Source organism: Mytilus trossulus, chromosome 11, assembly GCF_036588685.1.
Source record: "Mytilus trossulus isolate FHL-02 chromosome 11, PNRI_Mtr1.1.1.hap1, whole genome shotgun sequence".
Lineage (NCBI taxonomy): Eukaryota > Metazoa > Mollusca > Bivalvia > Mytilida > Mytilidae > Mytilus > Mytilus trossulus.
In genome coordinates this window covers 20,276,845-20,287,796 of record NC_086383.1, presented here as the reverse complement: position 1 = coordinate 20,287,796, position 10,952 = coordinate 20,276,845, and the positions used below count along the sequence as shown (strand labels likewise).

The following is a 10,952-nucleotide window of genomic DNA, read 5'->3' as shown; positions in this document are numbered from 1 at the left end:
AAATGTAGGGAAATCTCTAATTTGGCATTAAAATAAGAAAGATTATATCATAGGGAACATGTGTACTAAGTTTCAAGTTCATTGGACTTCAACTTCATCCAAAACTACCTCGACCTAAAACGTTAGCCTGAAGCGGGACGAATGGACAGACGGACGAATCAACGAACAGACGGATGGACACTCAGACCAGAAACCATAATGCCCATAAATGGGTCTTAAAAATGTGTTACTGTTGTACTAAATTATAATCTTGATACCTTTTATCTACTAGTATTTACATCACTGGGTCGATGCCACTGCAGGTGGACGTTTCGTCCCCGAGGGTATCATCAACCCAGTAGTCAACATTTCAGTGTTGACATGAATATCAATAATGTGGTAATTGTTTTTATAAATTTCCTGTTAAAAAACTTTGAATTTATTTGAAAAACTAAGGATTTTCTTATCCCAGGCATAGATTACCTTAGTCGTATTTGGCTAAAAATTTTGGAATTTTGGACTTAATGCTCTTCAACTTTGCACTTGTTTGGCTCTAAAAATATTTTGATATGAGCGTCACTGATGAGTCTTATGTAGACGAAACGCGCGTATGGTGTACTAAATTATAATCCTGGTACCTTTGATAACTATATTCACCTGCTTCAGAGTTTTTGCGCCTGACATAATCATGTTTAGCAGTTGTTGACTGTCATTGTCACCAAATATAGCATGCATGCATATATGAAGGTTAAAAGTGTAAATTGCAAAACTGATCAGCAACACAAAGAGTGACTATAGTATATGCATATAAAAGTTTGAATTAATAAAGTGGCGATTTTTTTTTATTCTAATTGATTTTTTTTTATTCATGGATTAACAGGCATTTACATAAATTATCTGTGATGGCACATATAGCAAGCTAGAAAAATAAGCATGATCAAGCAAAAAAGAGTAAACAAAAATAACTAATAATACGATATGATATAACGGAATATGGATGAAGTATAACACTTTCATCAAAAAATATATAGTGATAATAGAAATTACATTTCAGTTACATCTATATAAAATAATTCATTATTAAATTAATTAATAATTTTATCCCAGGGGTTCCAGTACATGTTATAATCTTTCACACTCATATTTTCTGAGGAAATATGTTTTTCTAAAATAAAATTTTCTTTGATATAGTTCATATATAAGTCCCTCTATATGAGGTTTTTCCGCTCGGAACTTTGATCTGTATATAAAATACTCAACTAGTAAAATGACTTTATTTTTTATAAAATATAATATACTATATTAAGTGGAATTTCAATATGTGTTGTTTCAAAAATCCAGGCATTCAGATGGTGCCAAATGTTTGCTACAAAAAGTGGCGATTTTTTAATCAGATCGGCAATACAGCCAAAAATGTGGATCTACGGTTGATATAATCACGATTTGGCACTAATACAGAAAACAGTTTTTTTCTTCAGTTAATGCACCAATAGAGCTATTTCATAATAATAAAGATTCACAAGATCTAAGGTAATATTATAAATGAATTATTTTGCCTAATTTAAAAAAAAAATCGAACATTTTGCCTTATGTTTGTTTTTTGAATATATTTGGTCTCCTTTTAAAATATTTGATTTCTAAATCATATATGAGTTCTTTAACATTTTGCCTCGTGTATGTTTTTGAATATATTTGGTCTCCTTTTGAAATATTTGAGTTCTAAAAATTGTGGTAATCTATGAAAAAACTAAAAGGTTTAAACCAAATATAATTACAATGGACTAAATGCATAATAGTACACTGCATAATTTTTAGGAAGCCAATGTTATCACCTCAAATTTATGACAACATAGTTTGTTTAAGTCCCCCCACTGACAAAGTTGAGGGGGACTTAGGTTGCATGCCGTCTGTCTGTCTTGCAAATCAGTTTTCCACACTCTTTCTTCATGCTTGAAGATATTAATTTGATAATTGGTGTATTGTTTGATTATGACAAGTTACAGATCAAGTTCAAATTTTGTTCTGGTCTGATGATTTTATGCATTTAATTAGTTAGTTTTCTGCATTTTTTTTCATTATTGTTAAGAATTATGAATTAAAAGCCATAATAATCACGCATGTGGTAGGTGCTTTCTTCTTCAATCTTAATTGACTAGGAGTGTCTGTTTTCCTACTGAGGTCAAGTGGTTCTCCCCAGGCACTCAAGCCTCCTCCACAAAATAGAACTATAACAACCTTAACTTGTCCAAAACTGTTGAAAGTGGCGTTTGACACCAATCAATCATGTAATGAAACAAAAGATGATGAACAGACTTGTTGAAAGTATTAACGTTTTTGATCATTTTTGCTTACTTTTCACTTAAATCTCCCCTAAATGAATTTTTCAATTAACACCATTAAGGTTCAACAGCTACACTTTTATCAATATAAAAAAGATGTAATATGATTGCCAATAAGACAACTCTCCACATGAGACCAAATGACACAAAAGTACAACTATAGGTCGCCGTACGGCCTTCAACAATGCACAAAGCCCATACCGCACAGAAAGCTATAAAAGGACCCGAAATGACAAATGTCAAACGAGAAAACTAACTGCTTGTTTACACTAATTCCATAGTGGATTTTCCACACTATTATAGTCCTATCCCCATACTCGATTATAGTTATCATAAAAGGATCAAAAGAGAAAACAAATTTCATAGAAGATACTATTAAATTTATTGCTGATTTAATCTGTGTGTCTTACGCTTATGTACAATGCACTTTAAGAATATGCCTTATGTTATGAAGTTTCTGTCTGTTATATGTCTATTTTCCTTGACCTCATTTTCATGGTTTTGTGATGTGTGTACCTTGCAAGTTCCTCATGCTTGTTAGACAGTTTTCACTTGACCTCAACCTCATTTCATTGATTGGTGAAAAAGATTTAGTTTTCGTGGTTTAGTCTATATCTCAGATACTATTAACAATAGGTCTACTATATTTGGTGTATGAAATATTTGTAAGATGTATATACATTGTATGTATGTGTGTTCAATATCATCATGCTATGACCTCATTTTCTTCATTCTGTTCATTGGTCAATCTTAAGTTTTCCTGGTTAAGTTCGTTTCTTAGATACTATATGCATTAGGTCAACTAATTTAAAGCTTGTTATGATTGTAAGGTGAAGATGTCAGTCTGGCAAGTTTAGTACGACCTTGACCGGATTGTCAGGGTTCATTGATCAATGTACAGCTTTCTTGGTTACGTGTGTTTCTTAAATATGAGCTATAATAAAGTACATTTGGTGTAAGTTGTTTATGTATTCTCATTTTGATTTATCTGATCTTGACCTCATTTTCCTGGATCATATTAAGTTTATGTGAAAGTTGTAATAAAGCTTTATATTTATGTAATCAACATAAAATTAATGGCTAGTAAAGAAAGCGAGACATTTCACAGTGTTAAACTTTTGTTTTTTCAAAGGCTTTGTAAATTTAACGAAAATATCACAATTTAAATTTTAAACAACAGATTGCTCATTTAATAATACAAAATTTGGTACCCTTCACCATGTTCACATCTTCCACTCTGTGATCATTGATACCTGTGACGACTGTCGCTGATAAACCAGAGCACTTTCGAGTTCTTGCACACGTTCCTTCAGTTGATGATTTTGTGTTTGTAAGGTTGTGCTTTCTCTTGATAGAGATTGTATCTGTTTGGTTTTTACTTTCAATGATGATTCTAGTTTTTTGTTAGCTTCTTTTTGTTTTTCGAGGGCTTTTTTCGTTTTAGTGATTTCCTTTTCATACTTTTGATCTAAGACTATAATATTTGATTTGTTCTTTTTCTTCTTCTCCTCATGTAGTGCCCATTTCATTTCAGTAAGACTGTTTTGTAAACAATGAACTTTACGGTCTATAAGTTGTGAAAGTGACAGGCACGTCATTATTGGATCATGATCACGTAACGATATTCCTAGAGATCGATAACATCTGCTATGCAGAATACGCACACTGTCGGATATTTGATTAACTAAATATTCAGGATGTGTTTCTAATGGCAACACAGAGCTTTGGTCATAAAGACCATGAACCAATCGACATAATTGGTTGTTATAGACATCCAACAATTTTGTATTGATATCTTTGGGTATTTCTCTTTTCGCCTTTTCATGTTCTGTATCAAGTTTTTCTGCAATCCAAGGATAGTCTTGGCGTAATTTGTTAACAAATTGTCGAAAACAAGATGGTCCTCTACGTGGTAAAACCTCTAATAGTTTGGAAGCCTTTGCTCTCCTGGTTGTTTCTTGCTGTAAGTAAAACATATATTTTACAAAAATGTTAATTGTGAAGTATACGATATTTTTTTATATGAAATAGAGATTGATATAAATAAATTAGTTCACAAGCAGAATTTGAAAATAAGTAAAAACACAAAAATACCGAACTCCGAGGAAAATTCAAAAAGGAAAATCCAAAATCAAAAGGCAAAATCAAAAGTGCAAACACATCAAACGAATGGATAACAACTGTCATATTCCTGACTTGGTACAGGAATTTTCTAATGTAGAAAATGGTGGATTGAACCTGGTTTTATAGCTAGCTAAACCTCTCACTTGTATGACAGTCGCATCAAATTCCACAGATTGAAATTGAACACAGTATGATATGACCAAGGTAAAGATTGGGCCATTATGAAGTGGTTAGCGCATCGGACTACTAACACAAAGGTTCATGGTTCGATCCAAGTTCCAGGGAGAAAATTTCAGGGAATTAATTTTCACTGCCATCTTCCTTTGGTATTCACCGAAGTAAATGGTTGGGGAAAGTTGGTGTTACTGCTGGGTAAACCCCGCACTTATATGCAATTTGGACCCTTTTAATATAGTCAGGAATATGAAAGTGTTATCCCTTCTTTTGATGTGATTGAGCGTTTGTTTTTGTCATTTAATTAGGGACTTTCGTTTTTGAATTTCCCCCGGAGTTCAGTATTGTTTTGATTTTACGTTTAACAGTACCGTGTAAATAAAAAAAAATTATATTACGTTGTTCATAATGATTCTGCAGGTACAGTTAAACTTTCAAAAGAAATTTGAAGATTTATCTAAAGTGCATATAAATGTAATATAACAAATATATAGATTTAGTCTTTCAATGCAAACATATACTAGTAATTGTATTAAGGATATTTTTTTTTGCATTTCTGAGTAACCTCGAATTCAAATGTTCAAAAAAAAACAAGTAAAAGGCTTGTGGGCAGACTTTTGCAAATATACTCAATCAAACAATCGCTAAATTTCGATTTTTTGTAAATCTACGATAATTGGTATCATACAAAAGGTAAAATCATAAACAAACTGAAAATTCAACACGGAAAGTCCCTAATCAAATGACAAAATCAATAGCTCAAACACATCAAACGAATGGACAACAACTGTCATATTCTTGACATGTTGACTTTGCACAAGCATTTTCTTCTATAGAAAATAGGGCATTAAATCCGATTGTATAGCTAGCTAAACCTCTCACTTGTATGACAGTCGTATACAATTTCATTATATTGACAACAATGTGTTAACAAAACAAACAGACACAATATGAATACAGCGGTGTACATTGTGTTATAATCTTACAAACAAATATGTAACATAGAAGCACAAATATATGAAACTCCATAATATCAATTAAATAATGTAATAACAAAACGAAGAAGAACCAGACAATACTATTACTTAAATTATTTGTAGGATCACAATGTTATCACGTGTGTTTAATAATCCGTTTTACAAGCCAACAAGATCAACAGATATTTTTTATTATATTTCTGTTGTAAATGATTTAAATGCATACTTCAATGTTATTTATCTACAGATCAACTGTTAAATTATCGATAAGAACCTCGGGTTAATTATATTATTTCAAAATAGTATTAATACTAATTGTAGTTGACTACTTATTATAAGTCTGATCATCCTAGATTGTGTTGGCAAATTCTATTAATGACTTTACGGTCGGTTCTACCCCTCATACAGTTAAATCTTTTTCTGCAATTAATTTCTTTTGCAATTAATACAATGATTTCAATCAAATCACTATTAAGATGACGTTTTTCCTTCGCAGATTGCAAACATTTGAATACCTTTTTTTCGGTAAAATTAATCAAAATATACCAGCCAAAGAATGTGTGTTATTATTTTAAACTTTACTTCTCATAAATTCTTAAAAAACATTTTTCCGTCTTAGGATTTATTCAAAAGCTCTTAAGACAATACGATGCTCCTAGTATTTGAATTTATTTAACCTCTTTCAACATGAACAACAGCAATTTGTTATACTGTGGAATCTTTTTTTTTCGTTGGATACCAATTTTCGTAAATTTCGTGAGTACAGGAAAAACACGAAATTAAATGTTTAAAGAATGACAATTTTCTGTAGACATGTATACAGGTTTCGACAAAATCACGAAAATAATAATCCACGAAGTTTTCCATAACCCGCGGAAATTGGTACCCATGAAAATAAATGATTCCACTGTAATGCGAGGTTATACACCTATATGTACATTATGAGAAGAATTATTTCTAACCTCTATCTCTTCGCTTTGAGCTTGAGTAATAATGTTGTCTATGTACATTCTGAGAAGAAATTGTTTGTCAATGTCTACGTCTCGCAGTATGTCTGGATGACATTGGTCCAGTGCTCTCATTTGATTAGGATCCATTGCTAAAGAAATGAAAACAATCAATTATCGTGCATTAGAAATTAAATCTTAACAAAAGAGCTACACATATTAGTCACACCATAAATGATATGTTTCATGATTGCAAGTCTTCAGATTTTGTAAATTGCCAGCCCTAACTGATGTATACTGTTAATTTAGAAATTGATTATAGTGAGGTTTTTATTGATACAATTTAGTGTGTCGCATTAATAAAAACTGCCAGTCTGATATCGGAAATATGTATCACATTATTTACTTCACAGTAGGTCCATTATTGAAAAATCACAGTAACGAATGCACGCAATTATATCTAGATTTACAGTACTTTAAAATGTATAAATTATTTTAAGTTTTTATGATGTTTGGTGGAGAAACTATAACTTTCAAAATATATTTATGTTCTCCAGATTAATTCACAGTGCTATGGTAATAGAATAATCGAAGAGAATAAGACTAAGTCTCAATTCCCGTCGCGACATGATGTACTGTTTCTAATTTAATGTTGGTTACATACAAATATATCAAAATGAACGGTGTTTTCCCGTATGCAAAGAACAAATGTCTTAAAATTTCAAAACAATCAACACCTAACCTGTTTGTAAATAAAACTTCCAAATTGAATCCGGTTGTATCAATACATTGTTTTTGTGGTAACTTTCTTTGTGCACATAGTAATCGTATAATAAAATCTTTGTTTTATCAATTATAAGTGTATATTGAATATGTGCGTCTATAGAACTTCCATTATTAGTCATTAATTTGATAAAATCTTTGTTTTATCTACTATAAATTTATATTGAGCATGTGCGTATATAGAACTTCCATTATAGTTATTAATGTGATAAAGTCTTTAATCTTTATTATCTTGATCAAGATATCAAACTGATAAAATTGCTATTAGATTGTCATTGGTTCTAATATAAAAAGTAGTTTTAAAGGCCACTAACCTGTACATATAGAGAATCAGGACACTTCATAATATTATTAGGAATGTTGGTCCTCAATGCTGTTCTACTTTATTTGGCCTTTTAAACATTTTTTTATTCGAGCGTCACTGATGAGTGTTATGTAGACGAAAATCGCGTCTGGCGTAAATATAAAATTTCAATCCTGGTATCTATGATGTGTTTGTTTTGGAAGTACACTGATTGATACGTAAGAATGAGAAAGAAAACATGATTTATTCATGAGGTGTTTTTTGCTCTGAACGAAATTTATTTATCTAGAACTATTATACTGTGAATTTATTAATTTTCGTGAGTACTAGTTTTCGTGGATTAACGAAAACTTACATGTTGGTGGAAATTTGATTTCGTTGTTTTGCTGAAATCTGCATACATCCCGAAAGAAAATTTGGTTTTTGTTGAACATTTTAGTTCGTTGTTCACCTGTTCTCATGAAAATTGTTATCCAGCAAATAATGATGAATCCATAGTATCTGGCTTTAAAATCATTTTTATCTAACTTAATCGAGTTCCTCGATTTAAGCTAAGACAATACCAACTGTTTGTATTTAATTTGTGCTGCCACACCACTATCTCAGGTTAGATAAGACTTCAATGCTAACAATTGTTATAAGCCATTTAGTCTTGATTTGTTTGTCTCATGTCAGGAGCATGCATTTCGTTGGTTGTCGTTAATTCACGACTGTCTGTCAGATCGTTTTTTTCTTGAACTGTTTTATTATAGATAAGACCGTTATTATTCTACATTTTTGATTTCGTTGCCTTTTGAAGCTCACTATTCCGAAGCATTTTTTTCATTGTTGAAGGCCTTATAGTACATATTATTGCATATCTTCACTTTATTCGAGCTCTAGTGAATATTGTTCTCATTGGCAATTATTCCACACAATATACTATGTTTTCGTTTATCTGAGAATAGATTTTTTTTTTTTAACACATTCCAGAAATTATATTGTATCAAAGGCATATTTTTTGGTTACAAAACTCAAAATATCATTAATACTACAGGAGTTTTGTTTTAGTAATAGAATTTTTAAAACATGCAATCCGAATATTGTAGTATTTTCGTTTAACGAATGCCAAATTGTCTATAGACTTGTATGCAGATTTCGGCAAAATCACGAAATTAAAAATAAAAATTAATCCACAAAATCGTTACCCGAGAAAATAAATGAAACTCAAGTATAGACTTGAAAGTTACATACGTTTAATGATATATGGATGTACATGAGGACGGAAACACCAAATTGAATGTACCTAATTAAAAGTAGTAAAATGAAAAAAGCTAAATATCTTTTATATTTGAAAGATATAACTCGAGGTACAAATAATCTGATGGTTCCAAAATCAAACACTTAGCTATTTAAGACAAGTTTTAATTATACTGAATTAGTGTTATATAATGGCTTATATATAAATAGTAAAATGTAAAACACAATTTATTTTTTAAATGTATTTTTCACTGCATATACTTTTTTAACTGTTTTATCTGCAATATAATAATGCTACATTGAACTATGTGATTGTAAATTAACCCAAGCTATTTGTATATGCTTTCGATGTTAATGTATTTTGAAGATCTCAGGAAAGGTAAAATCACAAAAATATTGAACTTAGAGGAAAATCAATTCGGAAAGTCCATAATCACATGGCAAAATCGAATACTAGTAGCAAGACGCTTCTAAAACGAATGGACAAGAACTGTCATATTCCTGACTTGGTACAAGCATTTTCAAATGTAGGAAATGGAAAGATCAGAGAATGGTATCTAGCTTTGTAAACCGTCTTAATTTAAGTGTGTACTAAATCGGTATACAGGTCTGATGAGATAACTGCTTTTTGTAATGGGATTCATGTTGGTAATTGCAGCTCCAATATGTATAATTCTCTATACTAATTGATGAAGACAAAGAAAATATTTCCGGAACTGAAACGATCACTGGTCGACGTTTTAAGTGTACTATATGGCTTTACAGACAGTTGTGTTGTTACCAATGTCACCATTTAACGGTGTTAATGTATCCCAATTTGAACGATTCGCTCGTGTATGTAACAATGCAATGGTATGATACGTTACGCTTTACAAATGGTATTTGTCTTGAGTTTTGTATGATGATGAATCTTTTAATCAATGTAATGGAGGTCTTGACATGTAATTTCATTGACTGATAGTAATCCTTTGTTACCTTTAGTTTTTATTGTTACCTCATACAACAATGGACTTGGACCCCTTTTAAACTGATTTCTGTACACATAGATGTTTTTTTTCACATTTGCTATAGGCATTGGGTAGTCAAGACCTCACACAACATTTTTAACCCCGCAGCATTGTTGCGCCTTTCTCTATTGATGAAACCTATGGCATTTGTAACTAATTAACATCTCACTTGTTTTGTGCATATGCAAATATTTGTTAGTTGTATCTATGTACCGATGTATATAAACTGTTAATTTTGAAGGCTTATGATTTTTCGAGTCATTTTCATGTTTCGGAGTTTAAAGTGGCTTCCGTTTTAATCTAAACAAGCAAACATTTTTTAACGGGCCGGCTGAAACCCGATGGCGGATTCAGTATTTTCTCGTTGTGTAGAAGTCTATTATGGTACTCAAAAGGGTCATACAAATTATTTCTTTATTCATTTAATATTATTCCTCAATCACCTTTTTCGAACCTGCAACTTTTGTTCATCTGAAATAATCATGTTTTGCAGTTTTTAGATATAGGAAGATGTGGTGGGAGTTCCAATGAGACAACTCTCCATCCAAATAACAATTTAAAAAGTAAACCATTATAGGTTAAAGTACGGCCTGTTATTGTGAAAAATAATGAATAAAGTTTAAAAGTGTAAATTGCAAAAATGATCACCAACACAAAGAGTTACTAAAGTATGTGCAAATAAAAGTCCTAAGTATCAAACTGTCGATTTTTTAAAACAAGGTGATGGATACGGGCACAGGTGTGCCTCTGCTTATAATAATTACTACTGATTGGTATGATTAAGATTTGGAATTTAACAGAAAAGGGGGTGTTTTGTTACTTACTGCACAAATAGAGCTATGACCAAATTATAAACATTCACAAAATCTAAGGTAATTATTACATGTATTATGAATGAGTTGTTTTGTATAATTTTCCAATTTACCGAACAGTTTGCCACATGTTTGTTATTAAATACATAGGTTTGTTATTAAATAATAGGTCTCCCTTTACCATATGAGTTCTGACATTTGTGATAACCGGTCATAACAACTTACAGGTTTGAATCCAAACAACTTACAGATTTAAATCCAAATATA

At 31.1% G+C, this 10,952-nt stretch overlaps 1 protein-coding gene across 1 annotated transcript; it reads right to left on the bottom strand.

Moving 5' to 3' along the window:
- Positions 1-3,541: 3,541 nt before the first annotated feature.
- On the bottom strand, positions 3,542-6,690 carry LOC134689820 (uncharacterized). Its single transcript, XM_063549785.1, has 2 exons — positions 6,556-6,690; positions 3,542-4,279 (listed from the first exon to the last, which is right to left on the bottom strand). Exons 1-2 carry the CDS (start codon positions 6,688-6,690, stop codon positions 3,542-3,544), a joined length of 873 nt encoding a protein of 290 aa, XP_063405855.1.
- Between the last annotated feature and the right edge of the window lie 4,262 nt (positions 6,691-10,952).

Coding starts and splice junctions, on each gene's coding strand:
- LOC134689820 (XM_063549785.1), bottom strand. CDS start 6,690: ATGGATCCTAATCAAATGAGAGCACTGGACCAATGTCATCCAGACATA. Junction 4,280..6,555: donor CTCAAAGCGAAGAGATAGAG/GTTAGAAATAAT, acceptor TTTTACTTACAG/CAAGAAACAACCAGGAGAGC.